We start from the raw sequence: 18,023 nt of genomic DNA on the forward strand, positions 1-18,023 counted from the left end.
ATGAAAAATATAAAACAATTATGACTGCAATGCTTTAAGAGAAAGGGTGCCTAATGCAAGGTCATACATACCTAAAACAGGTGATCCAAGTGAATGATTAATGCTGCAGCATCGCTGATCAAGTCAAATCCCTTGAAATAGTGTTTATTTGTTTCCCCCCATTACCCATGCAGTAGGAGGTAACATCGTTAGAAAGCATTTTAATATTTTTTTTCTCAATTTAAAGAAACGTACATTGAAGAGTAACAGTAAATGACAACATTTGCAAAACAAAATTGAGTGGTTAGAAGTGCAGATGCTGTACGTAGTGAGTAAACTCCACCAAGAGGCTTCCACCTGAAGTGCAACTCATATTGTGCATATGAATTGTTTCTCAAAAATAGCTACCTTTTTACCCTATAATGACCTGTTAAGGAGCCCAGTATATATCTGTAGATTACAAACACAGGAGAATATTTTTTTTAAATCTAGTAAAAATGATTTTTGTTTGTATAAAACATGCAAAAACATTTGCACTGGTAGTGCAAACCTATAAATATTTATTTACCTTAGCAGTCCCCCTGTGTGATCTCTACTGGCATTTTGATTTAAAGGGGGAAAAAATCATAAAATGCCAAGCATTAGAGATTGCGGCCCAACATAATCATTACATTTGAAAATTTTAATTCAACACCACTCTATCCCAGTTGAATGTGGCAAGAACAGATTCCTACAATTATACACTTCCAACGTGATTTTTAAATATAAATTAACCAAATTATTACAGCTAAGGCATGGATCATACTTTCAAGAGTTTCAATTACATTTGGGGGGAAAAAATTACAGCGTTACCTATCAAAGTTGGCTGTTTATGTTATGGTAGCGCATCATAAAGTTTTTCTCAGCTGAAGAAATCAAATTATCAAGGTCAAATTCAACTTCAAATGTCGGTTTCTCCCCGTAAATTGCAACAGCAACAAAGGCTGCAAAATGGGCAGTGAGTCCCCACACTGTAAATGACTTCTGATGCTCGGGGTCATTGTATTCAAAGAAATGGAGCAAATATGGAGCCTGTCCCTTTCTTTCCAAAGGTACAACACAGTGCTTCTCAGGGCGTATAAAATATTCCAGCGGTACTGAGAACACGTGGCTGACTTCTTCTGGATTTGGTTGGGCTTGAAAAGTGTCTTCTATGAAAGCTACAACTGGAGTTACGACAGAATGAGTCTAAAAGGAAGAAGAACAAAGTTATAGTTAAACTTCAGTGTTTCTAACCAAGTACCTGTCATGCCCCTGTTGGAGTCTGACTCCGAGGGAGAGATGGAACAGCTGACAGGGAGTGGGAGTGTGGCTACAGTGATTGTGGAGGAAACTGGGGAAGGGCACAGGCCAGATGGGCATTCAGAGGAAGACCCAGGCCCATTCCCTCTTCATTCTAGGGCACGCAGGGAGGAGCAGATAAGGGAAAAACGTGAGTGGCTGGTCTATGGGGGAGGAAGGGGCCCTGATCCCCTTGATCATGGGCTGCAGCTGGGAGGACTGGTTAAAAGGACAAACTGTGCATGGCAAAAGTTGCTGGAAGCAAAGCATGCATTATTCTTGTTAGAGCTTATCTGTGTTTTGGCTTCCTCCCAAATGTGGTTGCTGTGTTATCTGGTAGAATTCTGCAATTAATCATCCTTGCCTGCCGTAGTAATTTCTTCAGTGTGGTTTGTGTTAGGTTTTTTTATTTTGAATTAACTTTACTTTGGGTGCAGACTGCCTTTACTCCCTCCGTAATATGTTTTCTTTGATTTCCAGAGTTTGATTTCCAGCTGAGGATGATTGGACATTGAGGCCAAGTTGGAGGCATTAAAGGAACTTTATTCTATTTTTGTGCCTTGGTTATTTTTGTGTCATGCCCCAGGTCATCACTGTACCCTTCCAATTCTTTTTAATAGTATAACTAAATAAATTTGAGGGGTGGGTATCCAGGATCTTACTGAATGTGAACAAAAGACTATGAAAAATATAGTCTTCATTTTTAAAACTCTGAATGGAATGTCAATGTTTTTGAAGACAATGGGGGACAGGCCCTGGACTACCTAAGCAATATGAAGGATGTATAAAATTCATAACTCTGGTTTGAGGTGTGAAACAAGCTTCCATTTTGGAAGATTTATTTCTGAAAATTACTGTAACCCATTCTTGGTTTGTCATTGGAAGGAGGTCAATGGAGCATTCCTCTGTGGCGCAGTGGTTAGAGTGCAGTACTGCAAGCTATTTCTGCTGCAACCAGCTGCCTACAATTTGGTAGTTCAAATTCCAACCAGGCTCAAGGTTGACTCAGCCTTCCATCCTTTTGAGGTGGGTAAAATGAGGAGCCAAATTGTTGGGGGCAATTATGCTAACTCTGTAAACCGCTTAGAGAGGTCTGTAAAGCACTATCAAGTGGTATATAAGTCTTAGTGCTATTGCTATATCAGAGTTTCCCAGTCAATTAATTTTGCACATCCCTTATTTAGGTTGTGCTTCTTGGAGCAGTACAGAATGGCTTATAAGAAGTCAATAAAAGATAGCATCATAATTAAAATAGTCCTCGACTTACAACTGGTCACTTAGCGAATGTTCAAATTAAGGCGGACATCCCCCCCAAATGTACCGATTCCAAAGCTCCGATGGTTGCCCTCCCAGTCATGTGACTGCATTTCAGATGCTGAGCAACTAGTCCACATTTATGGTTGTTTGCAGTGTCCTGTGGTCATATGACTTCAATTTTTGATGTTTTAACAGGCATCTGTTTACCATTTTCAGCAAAGTACTCAGCAAGATTGCTTAACAACTGCGGATTCGTTTAGCAATCCTTGCTTAACAACTGCTGCAAAAAAGGTTAAATTAGGTTGGGCACACGATGAATCCTTTACAACTTTCATAGCTTACAACTGTAATGGGGAGAGACTATCTGTATTCCTTAAAAAAAGTTAAGCGTAAAACTTAAAACAGAGTTCATTCTTTGAAAAGTACCTCATGTAACAGACTATCTAAAAAGATAGTTTGTCCCTGGATGAACACAGGATTTCCCAGCTCTCCCTTTCAAGAAGGCAACTTGGGGGAGGACACTGATGGTTCCCTCAAGCAGCAGCAGAATACTATAGATGCTACCACTCAGATCCTGATCCTGATCATTGATATTCACCAATGCAACCTACAGGACATGAAGAGCAATTTTTAATATACACTGTTTTGGAATTGGTAGAGGCCAGAGTTTAAATATTTGAGTCCTAAGCCACTAAAAAACACATACACTCATGTCAATACTATCAATGCAATGGATTAAGTCTATTGCCATCTGAATTAGTGGCTGCTGACAGTCTCATTCTCTGTGAATTTGTTGTATCCCTTTTTTAGGGCCCATTCAAAATGACTCACAGCTTCTTTGAAATATTTCAGGTAAACAATACCTACTTTATCTATTCCAGGAACAAGTCTACAGATGACTTCAACCTGTTCAGGAAGAAGACCCACTTCTTCTCTAGCTTCTCGAAGAGCTGTGGCAACTTCGTCTGTGTCTGTTGGGTCACTTCTACCTCCTGGAAAACAAACTTCTCCTGGGGATGTTCTCAACTGGAATTAGAACATTAACATTGTTGGTTGCTTTAAGTCCATCAGTTGTTTAGACCAGATTTGGCATTTTGATTCATCTATCAAGTCCTTTTCAAGGACCTGGGATAAGCATATGTTATTGCTTGACCTTTTATTATTATCACTGAAGTTTCTTCATCCAATTTTAAATCCACAATCATTGGGCACTTCTCAGTTTATATTTTGCTTATAAGTTGGTGAATAATAATAATGGCTTTTAGGATTGATCATAAACAGCAACACCAATAAATATTTTAATTTAATTAAACACATTGCAGACTAGGATCCAACAGAACAGCAATGAAGGCTTTGAAAAGGATATTGCAAATGCTCTGTTACGTCTAAAATAATGAAGATTAGAGTTCTTCAGGAATGCTTTTTCCCGACACTATGGATGTGAAAGGCCAATTTGGAAGAAGCATAACAGAAAAGAATGCCAAGATGTTTGAACTCTGGTATTGGAGAAGATACTTCGACAGCCAGGAAAACAAGCAAATTTTTCATTAAAAAAAATCCAGTTGGAGTCACAAGATGCAGTAATCACTGGGCTCCAACTATCACATCATGCCAAGAAGTCCATTATGCCAATTGAAGATTAGCTGCACTTATAAAATCCCAGCTTAGATCAAGAACTAGTCAAACTTAAGAGTCACTGAAATTAATGAGCTCAACAAACTCCCATTTAGCAATTGGTATAGATAAATCCTGTGGGGTTTCATAGCACTCATTTCCATTTTAAATATAACCTCCAATCTCAAATTATACCCATACAGGGAGGACAAAGATCCAAATATTAGGTCAATTGTTCTTTGCAATCTCTTGACTTCATCTCTATTGCTGTTTTTATTCAAAATCAATACCATCAACATAGGAACTTAGCACACACAGGCATGAACAAGATAGACTTTCATAACTTTTCCTATAATTGATGATATTGGTTTTGAATAATCCAATAATCCTAAGGGAGTCATTGAATAATCCTAAAGGAGTTATTGTGAGATAACAATTGGGTGTGGGGCATAAGTGGTTTCACATTGCAAAACAATGTTATAATGTTAAACATATTCCAAACAAAACTAAGATGATCAACTAAACAAAAAAGTATGGGAAAAATAGAAGAAAAGAAGAAATCAGCAAGTAACTTTTAAAGCACTTGCATCTTAAAAGATGAAATCTCTCCTAAGATTATTTTCAATAAAATACATTAGCCAAAGAGCATGAGAAAAATCCTATTTTCTACACCCAGGTAATTCAGCAGAAGTGTTTCTGAAAGATGTGTGTACATTAGAAAGAATAATCTGAACAAAGTATTAGTATTTAATTGCATTATTCATATACCTTGTTAGGTAGGTCTAGAGGTATATGTGTGAATGTTCCTGTCTCTTGACTCCTGTTCACTACATACTTAACTACTTAGACCAAACTACCTCTGATCCAGGTTAGTTACAAAACATTTCAAAATCTAACAAAACAGACCAGAATTATCAAAGAAAAAGATAAGAGAAAAATATGTTTTCCTCTTAACCTTCAGAAAGTTAAGCTATTCCTCCAGCTCATGGAGATTTAAGGAAGCAACTTGCTTTAGCAAACACATTTAACATCTTTACCTGGGCTACTGCTACTGCTGAAGTCTCTTGCTATTTTGGTTCCTGGTGACAGATGAAAGAGACCCAAGGGAAATCAAGATGCAAACATTCCCCTATCCTCAGATATTCCAACTTTCAAATTTATTACATCAAAAATTTAATTAATGGCTGTAATAAAAGAAAGGCAGTGCTGTATTAGGTGGACTGATTATTAGTGCGCAGGGGTGGAATTCAATCAGTGTTACTACTGGTTCGGTGACTACATTTTGCGCGCGTGTAAAACTACCTTAGGCTGTGCCACCCAGATAGCTGAAAAGCCTTTTCCCCTGCTTTTTCAACCTCAGCTGTGCCGCGCAAAGCAGCTGAGGTTGAAAAAGCAGGAGATAAAGGACAGGTAAGAGCCTGGGTGGGCCAAAAAGCAGCAAACACGGAACCGCTTCGGTGTCTGCTGCTCTTCAGAGCTACTGGCTCTATAGCAGCAGTCGCCAACCGGTAGGCCACGGCCCACTGGTGGGCTGTGAGAAAATTTTGGTGGGCTGCAGAGAAATCTCACTCCCAGAACATCCCCCCAAAGCAATTAATCCAGGCTGTGCAGAAACACAAGGCTGCGCTGCCCACATGGCCCGTGGGAACCCTCTGCCCCAATCACTCTTTATCCGGCAAACTTGCCTGCTAAAATTGCCATTTTTCCTTTTTCCGACCATCATCTGTTCTGCTGTGCCAGGAGATTTAGATTAGTTAGGAAGCAGGAAATGGTTGGATTTCTTGCTTTCTGGCTAGTCTTTAGATCTTCGGTTCTGCTTTTAAGCACAGCCGAACCTCCCTTAGGACTGAAAGTTCTGTCATTCAGTGCAGACTCATGGCAAGCAAATTTGAGAGACTGAGCTAGCCGATGGTAGATAGATAGATCACTGAATGATTCTGTGAGCAACTCAATCTGCCTGCCTGCTTTGCCTGATTTTGGGTAAAAGTTGCTCTTTTTTAATAAAAAAATCAATATTCATATAAATATTTATAATATTTACATACAAGCCATGCCCAGACAGTCACATGACCACCAAGTCCCACCCACAAATTAGGCCACATCCACAGAACCAGTTAGTGGTCCCTGGGATTTAAAATTATGAGTTTGGTGGTCCCTGAGGTCCAAAAAGTTGGCAACCCCTGCTCTATAGAACCGGGCAGAACCGGAAGCATCCCACCCGTTAGTGGGGAAAAACAGAAGAGATTGCGATATAAAAGGAAAAATGAAAACTGCTAGGAGAACAAAGGTAGGTTTAAGTACAGGTAGCCTTCGACTTACACCAGTTCTTTTAATTTGAAGTTACAACAGCACTCAAAAAAAGAAGTTATGATCATTTTTCACACTTACGATTGTAAGCATCCCCATGGTTATGTGATCAAAATTCAGACACTCATATTTATGATAGTTGCAGTATCCTGGGGTCATGTGATCATCTTTTGCGATCTTCTGACGAGCAAACTCAACGGGGAAACTAGATTCACTTATTACAAACCAAATAACTGCAGTGTTTCACGTAACATCTGTGGCAAAAAAGATTGTAAAATGGGGCAGAAATCACTTTAATAACTCCCTGGCTTAACAAAGGAAATTTGGGGCTTAACTGTGGTTGTAAGTCGAGGATTACCTTTAGAAGGAAGTTCAAATAGAGAGTGCATTCCTGCCTCACAAGGAAACGCTATCAGTGTTAGCTCTATTTAACCAGATTGAATATATTTCTATATGTGTGTTCTCTCCTTTTATTTTAGCCTTTCATTTCACATGTTTCTAAAAATATTCACCGAATTAATAGTGAACTTAGTTTTGGTTTTCATATTTACATACCTTCATTGATCTAAGAGTGAAAAGAAGACATAGCTTTCCATCTTTGACCATCAATGGGATAAGAACTGAGGCTTTTGGTAATTGAATGTTGGAAAATTTGTCTCCAATGTCAAACTTCTTTAACTGCAGCTTTGCCTTTTCTTTTATACACATTCTAGAATAAATAAAAAGAGCAAATCTTTATTATAAACAAAACAGGCAAAAATGTCACTCTATGATAATACCTTTGCAAAAAGAAACATAAAAAATGGGAGTCAAATTGATTGTTTTTACTGCAAAAAAAGAGACATACAAGGGCCCTTAAAAATTGGAGAATACTTTTGAATTTTCAATATTTTAAACATGACCTAAAGCATGATTTGTTCTCCATACAAATCCTACAATTAGATAACGAGAACCTAATTAAATGAATGAGTGGAAAACATTACACTTTTCATTTATTAACAAAAATAATCCAAAGCTATAACTTGCAATGAAATAGGACTGAAATGTTCTCACTATAAGTATTGGTGGTAATGGAATAATGGACTAAAACTGTTGCAATGAAGCTAGATTTATTATAAAAAAAAGCAATATGAACCAGACACATGATATTGAACAGTATGACCTTTGCTTTATGAGTGAAAAGCAGGACTGTGATAATTTTACAGCTTAGTTTAATAATGAAATATTTCTGTGGTCTTATTAGATGATGTATCATTTAGATTAATAAATGTAAAATAATTGCCATGGCTGATTCCACAAGGTATCAGAAGAGGAAAAGAAAGATTATTGAATTATAATAAGCTAGTTAAAGATGCTGAAAAAAGGATCGTTTTCAAGAATTGCATAAAGGGCCACGTTTGCATCTTTATACACTACAAAGCAACTTTATGGAATTGGGTACAGTTCTTGAAGGCCAGTATATAAATTTAAAAAACCGTTTGAATTTAAACAACCCCAATAATCCTCATGGAGAACTAATTCAAATACATACATGGAATCTCATTCAATCACTTAGCAATAAACTTCACTACCTTGTACTGCATTTTACACTTAGAATTGTGCATATTGTTTAATCTTAGCAATGGGCTTCCTTGAATAAAGTACCACTTAATATTGAGTTAGGGTATTACATTCTTCAGTAAGAGACATTAGCACAGACTAATGATCTTGTGCTGTGCTGTGAATACCATCTAATAATGCTAACAGTGCAGAATCAGCAATTTACAAATAAATGCTAACTTTCATCAAAAGCTGAATTCTTGAGTAAAAGGGGATTATTGTCTACCCAAAAATTGGTTTTGGGGATTATCCAGGGCTGAAAAATCCTCAATTTCAGCTCTTTAGGCTGCAGGGAGGAGGAGGAAATCTCATTTACTTAGCAATAATCTATTAAACTCATTGGATCTTGGGTTACTATATATATATATTGGGCTAATATAATGGTGTATTAAATTTTAATACTACTTTTGAAAATATTTATATTTTGTATTTATATGTACTGAATTTTGTGTGTGTGTGTGTATGTATGTGCAGAGCAATTTTATGTACTTAAAAAGCAACATTAGTACACTATATATGTAAATAGTGAATTGCTAATGTCTCTCCTTCCTGGATTTTTTTTTTAAACTTGCTCTCATATTACCAAATTGTATTAGGTGGATAAACCAGAATATAAATATGTACCTTGCTCATCTCTTTTTCTTGCCTGAAGGTTTTTTTCTTCTTTAAAACAACCAACTTCTTTTTGAAAGAATCGTGCAAACTGTCTTCCTAAGAGTCCTGGTGTTATCAATGGCAATACTGAAAATATTTTATATTTAATATGTTTATATTATGTTATATTATCCACATATACAAATAATATATAAATAGCATATATTTAAAGTAATTGTAATTATATGTGTGTGTATACATTACAATCACTTTAAATTCTATTCTATTCATTATATATTCTATTCATTATATATTACATTAAATTATATTAATATATTAATTATATTATATATTATACATTTATATTTCCATTTTTCAAAGGAAGAAAAAAAATAGCCTTTAAGGGGTACCTTAAGAAAACTCCAACTCGTGTGTGTGTGTGTGTGTGTGTGTGTGTGTGTGTGTGTGTGTGTTGTTTGTGTGTATGTGTGTATAAACAATAAATAAAATGTAATATATAAACCAAATTCTAGTCTGTACAGCAGTCTCGCCCTACGAGGCTCCCTCCAAGGGAGCCGGGACTCCATAACCCGTAATCCACAGCCAGGAGTGCCCGCCAACGGGAGGCGACTCTCACTCTGTCATTACCTGCCCGGCTCGATATCCGCGGCCGCCATCTTTACCTTCTAACAACCCGGTCGCCTTTCCTACCTAATGGGCCTATTCGCTCTTGTGACCTGGATTGACAGCCCCTCCTCTCCCGCCCTTGACGCTCCGCCGCCTCGCTATTGGATAGCTGGTTTTGAGAGGCGGAGGCGAAAGGGAACCGGCGGCCAATCGGAAGAAGTGTGACCTTAAAGGGCGGAGCAAATCGTCCAGGCTTGTGCGGCGTGAACTTCAAGTCCCAGAATCCTTTGTGGTTACAGGTAAAGGCTTTGAAGTCCAACCTGGATCAGCCGGTGAAGCTAGTTCTTAAAGAAAGCAACTTTGTGTCAAACTGTTGCAGAATCAAACATTGAAAGGAAAATTGCTATGTTTTTATTTATTATTCCAAGTCCTAAAAGGGATTGAGGACGTGCTAGCAAAAAGCTTCTCCCAAACCTGGTACTTTCAGTGATGTTGAATATTACTTCCTTTCTGCTCAGGACTATCCCGGAGAGTGTGATTGATCCTTAGCTTAACATATCAAGAGATTTACAGAAATCTGCATTGCTATAATTTGCTTGCAGCTAAGAGCATTGATATATTCCTCCATTCTAAGCTCATCACAATTGTTCATTTTTGTCTTGATCCTTAGGGGAAAAATAGTGTGGGATGCATTCATTACATCCAACCACAGTTAATGTTCCTTTTATTTGTGGAGGAGATAATAAAGAGCAAAGGCACATTGGTAGGACTGTGACTGCCAGAATTTTAGTGTGTAAATTTTAGATTATATTAGAGGATGCTTCGGTTTGTTCTCTTCAGAGGTGGGGATATAGAATCTGGTTATTTTCAATACGCATAAAAGATTTGCAAAATGCACTGGCATAATGGAAACGAAATACAGGTATGTTTCCATTTTTTTAAAAAAAAATCATTTCTTCCTATTTCTTTTATTTATAAAAATAATACCCTCATCCCTTCCTTTTGCTAAGAAAGGATCTAATGTTTGGGATAGATTACCTTTGATATCAAATTGGTTATCAGATCCTCAGTGGCTATGCTAATCCATGATTTACAAATAAAGTGGCTGGATTTCTACAACATTTAATGTAGTACTGGTGCATGACTTCAACTAAAGAACCTCATAGTTAAATGAACTTTAGCCATTTCATTGTTTGGCTATGTATAGTATGCACTTTATTTTTCTTGTATGACTTCACATGGAAAAAGTCCAGCTATTGTAATTTATAAGGCAGTTTATAACAATGTATTGAGTGAACCCAGTCATAAAAAAATTATATTAGACCTTTCTAATCTGAGTTTAGATTTATTTAGATAGGTGTCAGCAAAGAGTTAGTGTTTTTGTATCTTTGTGCTGCCATCTAGGGGTCATCTGGATGTTTGTGGCCCAAATCTCTTAGCCCTAAACTTTTCTGACCAACCATGGCTAAATAAAATTCTGGAATACTAAAATTGGTACTCTAGGCTACTGGTTTTAATGATGTTCTTGCAATTTATATGCAAACTCCATTTCATGCAGTAATCACAAATGATGTAGAAATTTAGTTTGAGTTAGATACAAATACTTTCTCAGTAAGGGAGTTCATGTTTTGTCTCCATTAATATATGTGACCAGAGGTGGTATTCAGCAGGTTCTGACCAGTTCTGGAGAACCGGTAGTGAAAATTTTGAGTAGTTTGGAGAACTGGTAGTGGAAATTTTGAGTAGTTTGGAGAACTGGCAAATGCCACCTCTGACTAGCCCCTCCCCATCTATTCTCTGCCTCCCACTGAGTCCCAGCTGATTGGCTGGTTTTTCTTTGATTGGTCTGCACAGGAGAACGGAGCTGGAAAGCAGGTTAGTGGGGTGGGGAGGGAAAGCGGTTTTACAATAACCTTCCTCCAGGAGTGGGGAGGGAATAGGGATTTTGCAGTAACCTTCTCCTGCCACACCCACCAAGTCACGCCCACAGAACCAGTAGTAAAAAAAAATATTAATCCCACCACTGTATGTGACTTCTGAAGAGGAGGCTTCAAACATGGCTGTGCTGTTAAATTGTGCCTGGTCTGAAAACACACACACACAAAAATACTGCATTGATGCATTTTAGCTTTTTTTCCTTGACTCCACCCTCCTCCTCCTCCTCCTCCTCCTTTGATTTTCTCCATCACCGTGAGAACAAAGCTTGAAACAAAGTTCTGTTTTGCTTTGTTTGGCACCTGGACGCCTAAGATGCCGCAAATGCCAAGGTGCTGTAATAAGCAAGAAATGCATCATAATCTTGCAATGGATCATTGCACAAATCAGAGTGCTCATAACAATTAAAAAGGTGATATTTGCAACGCAAGCGACAATAAACGTAATGGGCATAGAGGGGCAAACTGTGAGCAATTTTATGTGCTGAAATGGCTCTCCAATTAGCTACAAATTTATCTGATAACCCTATCAATTCCAAGAACATGCAACCTTCTTTGTAATGTGTACAATTTGCAGAATAGATTTAATTAACCCCGCACATTTAACAATTGTGCGGCAAATAGCTTGTTCAACAGTCTGGCGCTCTAGTTTACAACTGGTATGCATGGCTAAATAATTTGTTTTGATTGGTTCATATTCTTTGGGGGATAAGGATTAGTTTTTTTCCATCTAGCTTATGTGCATGAGGTGTTTCTGTATTTCCTCCCAATTTTTGGGGTGTGGTTATTTAAGAAAAAATTGTGTGTGTGTGTGTGTGTGTGCTGTTTATATGTTTGTATGTGTGCGCATTTAAACTTTTAGTTTAAGCTTTTTTAAAAAAATATGTCTATTAAGCAACATTGCATTTAAGTTTGTATATCAGGAGAAGGTTTTCATGTTTTTGTGACAATCTCAAAATGTTGTGGAAACAAGCTTAACTAAACATAGGATAGAATAATTGAGAAACTGAATGAAACTGACAGGTTTTTTTTCCCATCTAGTAGCTGACTGCTAGAGTTCTTATTTTGCTCTTTGGAGATAAGAAGAATGAAAGATATCCAGGAAAAGTTGACTTCTTCAGCTCTGATCTCTTTTTAAAACCAGAATCCTTGTCTCTACTTCATTTTTTTTTAAAAACTTTGGGAATGGATGTAGGGAATGCAATATCAGAGATTGTAATCTCTCTAGCAATAAATTACTTGCCCATCTAACCTCCTAAATTTTTTTGTGGCATAAAAAAAATGCAGCAATTCAATTTTAAACCATTTGCTCGATAGATTGACTGAGCTGGCAGCATTTTAAATTAAAAACCCAGTAGTTCTGTGGATTGTTTTCTTAATCTGCAACGATCACTTCTAGAAGCTGCTGTTGGCACTGTGGCTTTGATATTCTTATCCCAAAGTCAAATATAAGCAGAGAACGTAGACCTTATTTTTTTATACTTTTGCTTATATAGATCTGATACAGCTTTCAAGACTTTGACCTGATTTCTTCTTATTGATCCAATCTTATTAGACAGGTTTTCTTTCTTTCAGAATATATAACCTTTGAAATTTCAATGAAGAATTGTCATCCAATTGAATACACACTTTTTAAAAGAGCGCCGAAGATTATTATCTTTTAAAGTCATTTCTTGTGCTGCTGAAAAGTTCATTAATACAAAGAAATTAATCTTTATATCCACAGTTCCACTATCATTTTAATGTATCATTTAGTTCCTTTGCAGCTAGCATTTTTTTTCTTTATGCATATGTTAGCCTTGAAACAATGTCATACTTTTCTTTAATTCGTTAACTGAGAAGAAAGTCAACATTGGTTCACCTGCTTTTTCTGTAAGGAATTAAGCAGACAAGAAAAGCAAAATAGTCAAGTTTTGGGGACTCGATGGAATTGTGAAATACAAAATGTATGAACAGCTATTCCAATTTGCAGATATCCGTCCAGAATCATCTCTTAATTCCATGAAAAACCAGCAGGAATCTGCTAGGTTACAAGCTGTAAAGGAGAAGTCTAAAACGATTCTGGAACAAGAACATGACAGTATTTCCACATGGCTGCCAAAAAAAGTACATGAATATTTTCACGAGCTCACCAGGGATCATTAAGCCAATGGAGGGTTGTTTTTTTTTAATTTAGAAGACAGCATTGTCTAGTTGATCCTGGATGATCTGAAAAGAAAGCATAATAGTAACAGAATTAGAGACCACTAGGAATTCTCAAGACTGAAAGAGATGGAAAATGGCCATCAAGTCACCAGGAACATGAAAGCTGATTCGGGGACCACAAATGTGTGCTCTTCAAACTTAGATGTATTCTTCAAACCCAGGTCTTCTTCGGATGTAGTTCTCATTTTACCTTCAAGTACAAAAGCTTCAGATATCAAGCTTGCCCCAGATTAATAGTAGATTTCACACCTGTACCAATTCTACTCCACCTTTTTCACCAGCACACCATGTTAGACTCTTCAAACTTAGATGTATTCTTCAAACCCAGGTCTTCTTCGGATGTAGTTCTCATTTTATCTTCAAGTACAAAAGCTTCAGATATCAAGCTTGCCCCAAATTAATAGTAGATTTCACACCAATTCTACTCCATCTTTTTCACCAGCACACCATGTTAGACCAGTGCTGGCCAAGGTACTTACCTACATAGTAACTCAATTGGACTTATTCAGAATAAAAAGAAAGATAAGGATTAAGATTTAAGTCACCTGGAGATGTTCTGTACAATGCAGGTAAGTATAATTGGACTTTTGAAATTCTCTGTGAAGTTGGTGGATGAAGAATTGCTCCAGGTTTCTTCCAGGTGAAGGAAAAATTCTCCAACGATTTCTTCAAAGAACGTTTTCCCTTGGCAGTGACCAAAAAAAAACTGGAAAAAAAACTGGGATAGGTGGGAGAAGTTTCCACTTGAAGTATTTTTTGGGGAAAGGGAGGTGCATGGAATCCAGAAAGTCAGAGAGTCTAGAAGAAGATTTAATCTAGCAAGGCATTACCAATCTCTTAACAAGGTCAACAGTAAGAACTTGAATTCTAGCCAAAAGCTTCATGAAAAGTCCCTTTTTAATGTAATGTCCTTTAAATCATATGATAAGGAATTTTGGAACAACTCTATCCTCATTCTCCTATACAACAAGGCAATTTTGTTTCATCTGGTTCTCAGCATGAGCCATCCTTTAAAGAGCACTAAGGAATTGTAAAATGATTTAAATTGGAATTTAAATTGGAATTTCTCTGAAATAGAATGCAGGAAAATGTTTATGATTTGAATTGCAACAAGCAACAAAATTAAGCCCAGGCTTAGAACGATTCTTTTTAAATCTTAGTAAAAATGCTGCATTTTTACACCCCACTTTTTTTCACAAAATAATTGAACCCATGATTTAAAAGGGGGTGTTTAAAAGTTAGTAATAACTCATCTGGCCACTAGAGGACAGTATTTATCTTAGTAGACCATATAGTAAATACTTGAAGTAAATATAGTAAATTTATGGTAACCACAGGTCATAGCAATGTTAGTAGACGATACTCTGTGGCAGAAGCAGCTTTCTGTTTTTAGAAACAGAACAATGATAATTGAAAGCCGGTAAGTATGCTTATGTAACAAATACATTCCTATAATTGTATGGAAACTATATGTCCGTCAGTATATCTTTTATTGTACCATCAGTGTATCAATTAGCTACATCTGTCTGCCTGCCTGTCTCTCTCTTCAAATTGTACCATCTGTGTATCTATACACAGTCTGTCTCTCTTCTCTTCTATTGTATTGTATACCTCTCTCCCTCTCCCTCCCTCCCTCTCAACTCTCCTTTGCAGTTAACAGGAAAGTTAGATTTTTCACAAGTGCCATGGTTCAAATTTATTGTAAGTAAAAAGGAATTGGGTTACAGAATCTTGAAAACTGTGTATACTTTAACCCCAGCTTTATTTATGAACGTTAAGACACAATTGACCAAGCTCAAATTATTATACTTTGACCACATTAACCTAGCTCTCTGGAGAAACCTATAAGGTTGCAAGAGAGCATTATATGGTTGAAAAAGGAAAGAGAAGAAAAGGATCAACATCAAGGTCAACATCAAGGTCAAGGGACTGATTATAATGGCAATAGGTGCTGGAGACAAATCCTCCTGAATAAAACCTGTCTATAGGATAGCTTAAAGTACCACTTGATGGCACATAATCGGCCATCAGTATTAAGACACAACCTCTTCTATGCTACTTATCCTCTTCTGAACTTTCTCTGGGTTTAGGGAGGGACTGGCTAACCATTTATGAGATATGAATGGAACGTCCATCTGTTCCTGCTCTGCATTGTTTTGCAAATGTCCATGTTTTTAGGGTCAGAAAATCCATTACAGATGTAATAGCTTGAAATGGAAAATAGTTCAGTTACCAGAATTCTTGCAACCCCATCTAAATGATCTCAATAAATCTTGTTAAAGAGAACAAACAGGCAGCTTACCAGCGGGCCGGACACGTTGACTTTTAAAATCTTATTTTACATATTTTGCCATCCCTGAAGAATGAAGTTGATGAGAGAGGAATCCGCAGTTGCCCGAGTAAAAATAACTTCAACACAAATCAGATGCTTCTCAAGTCTCAAGATTAGCTACCTGTTGTCCTGCAGAAATAGTCTAGTGTTTAAATCTGAAATACAGATTTATGAGAAAAGCTTTGACTTTCATATAGGACTTTAGGTAAATCTTCTACATGTATTGTTTCAGTTATGTTCTGCAATAAAGATTCGAATCTTGTTGAGTTATGACCAAACGTTTATTGCTGAGTAAGCCAGTTCCAGAATACGTTTAGGGTCTGTAGAACTGAAATTTACAGCTAAGCTGAATATGAAGCTGGATACCATCCAGATAAGGTATGAGGATGGAATAATAGTGCTTTGCACCCAGAGTGGAGACAAGCCAGCAAGATGAAACTCAGACCAGGGAAGTTGGAAGTACTGTTAGCAACTGGATCATTTCTCCAGTTGAATCTGCCTGGGAGAGATTGTACCTCTTTGAGGATCTTTTACGGAGAGACCCATCATAGAGCTATCAGATCTGACTTGCAAAGTTCCTGGTGTTCCCTAGGTTGGATCAGGAACCCTGGAGACCTGAAACTCTTCGTTATTAATAATAATAATAGGTAATTTCGGATTTTTTGCAATACAGATTTGATAACTTTACTTATCACCTGGTTACACTAGTGCCTAACCATTAAAAGGTGGCCATATTTTATTACTTGTATCGGTCCCACTCTACGTTGGAGCCCAGTTCAATGCACTTGTGCTGAGTTTGAGAACTTAAAAATGATCTGAAATAACAAATTGATCAAGGAATCCTAAACAAAGTCAGACTGGTGGCCACAGAAGATAAAATCTTTGAAGCTTTGCATTGCTATATTTTCAGCCCGAAGTAAATGCATTGTTTTTCTTTCAGGCAATTTTGGGTTTGAAAGTGACTTAATAGGCCTCCAATAAATTGTTCCATTAGAATCTCCTCCAGCATCATAGCCAATAATGAAGAGTGATTATATCACATGGTTATCAAGAATGATAAGTTACAGGGCAGATTTTATACTCCTACCCTAAAACTTACAGTACAGAGATAAAATGTACACTAAATAGGAAATCTAATTTTTAGGTGTGCCCTATCCTATCTTCTTTGTTGATTACTGGATTTTCTTGATTTTTTTTTTTAAAAAATACGGATTTTATTTCTTCCTGAACGAATTAAACATTTAATGATGGAAAAATACAGAAATGAATACATAAATTATCCTTCCTTGAGTAGCCTCCTAGAAAGGCCTTCCTTTATGATAATTGACTAAGCCAAATAGGACTTTGATCCATTGGTAAATAAACCAAGTTACACCAGAGTAACCTATTGGTGAACTACAGTTCCTTTTCATACATAAATAGAAAACTGAACATTCCACCCCAATGAAAATATCTCTGATTGAGACTGGTCCCCTTGTTATTCCCTATAGCAATGGGTGGTCTACCAAGAAGGCTCACTTTACTATTGGAGAGCTGTACTCTTCATCACTGCTACAATGTTTAATAAGGCATATTTATTGAACAATGGTTTTCATCTCAGTATGCGATCACAGCTGTTTTATTTTAGTAATGTTGCAGCACAGAGAATGAAATCCATATTGCTCCTTGGCTATTTATTTTCATGAAGCTGTTCTCCTTCCATTGTCATGAAAGATGTCTTTGTGAGTTGGGAAGATGGAGGTGGGGGAGGCTGAAGAAGAAAGATGTGGAGGAGGGCAGTCTACTTCCTAGGAGATGTCTATTTCTCTTTCAAATTACCTGCAGAGGCCCTAATATTTAGCTGGGAGAGACATAAATAAGCATGCTGAGGCCTAGCATGGGAAGAATTTGATTACATTTCACGAATGCCCACCTCTGGTATTCTCGGTGTCCACCCTTCTTGAATAGCTCAGAGGTAGAAACAATTCTAAGGGGCTGCCGCAAAGAGGGATGGATGGGTCAAGCTATTCTCCAAAGCCCCTGAAGGCAGGAGAAGAAGTAATGGGTGGAAATTCATCAAGGAGAGAACCAACCTAGAACTAAGGAGACATTTCCTGACAATGAGAACAATTAATCAGTGGAATGGCTTGCCTCCAGAAGTTTGAGTGCTTCATCAATGGAGGCTTTTAAGAAGAAATTGGACAGCAATTTGTCCAAAATGGTATTGGCTCTCCTACTTGAGCAAGGGATTAGACTAGAAGATCTCAAAGTTCCCT

The 18,023-nt window shown here is 37.2% G+C and overlaps 1 protein-coding gene across 2 annotated transcripts; it reads right to left on the reverse strand.

Annotated features, from left to right (window-relative positions):
• Positions 1-201: 201 nt before the first annotated feature.
• Positions 202-9,370, reverse strand: NUDT7 (nudix hydrolase 7). Of its 2 annotated transcripts, XM_087940574.1 has the most exons (5): positions 9,319-9,370; positions 8,701-8,817; positions 7,033-7,186; positions 3,424-3,582; positions 202-1,206 (listed from the first exon to the last, which is right to left on the reverse strand). In XM_087940574.1, exons 3-5 carry the CDS (start codon positions 7,183-7,185, stop codon positions 835-837), a joined length of 684 nt encoding a protein of 227 aa, XP_087796700.1. In that variant the 5' UTR covers position 7,186; positions 8,701-8,817; positions 9,319-9,370; the 3' UTR covers positions 202-834. The 2 variants fall into 2 exon arrangements, with proteins under 2 accessions (XP_087796700.1, XP_026569945.1); XM_026714160.2 differs by lacking the exon at positions 8,701-8,817.
• Between the last annotated feature and the right edge of the window lie 8,653 nt (positions 9,371-18,023).

The sequence above is a fragment of the Pseudonaja textilis genome, chromosome 11, assembly GCF_049901715.1.
Source record: "Pseudonaja textilis isolate UNSWEBS1 chromosome 11, rPseTex1.2, whole genome shotgun sequence".
NCBI lineage: Eukaryota > Metazoa > Chordata > Lepidosauria > Squamata > Elapidae > Pseudonaja > Pseudonaja textilis.

Bases quoted from the DNA above. Each gene is read 5' to 3' on its own strand.
- NUDT7 (XM_026714160.2), bottom strand. From the start codon at position 9,347: ATGGCGGCCGCGGATATCGAGCCGGGCAG. The intron at 7,187-9,318 runs GTAATGACAGAG...TATTTATTCTAG, and splicing joins GCGGATATCGAGCCGGGCAG to AATGTGTATAAAAGAAAAGG. The intron at 1,207-3,423 runs GTAGGTATTGTT...TCTTCCTTTTAG, and splicing joins TTGTTCCTGGAATAGATAAA to ACTCATTCTGTCGTAACTCC.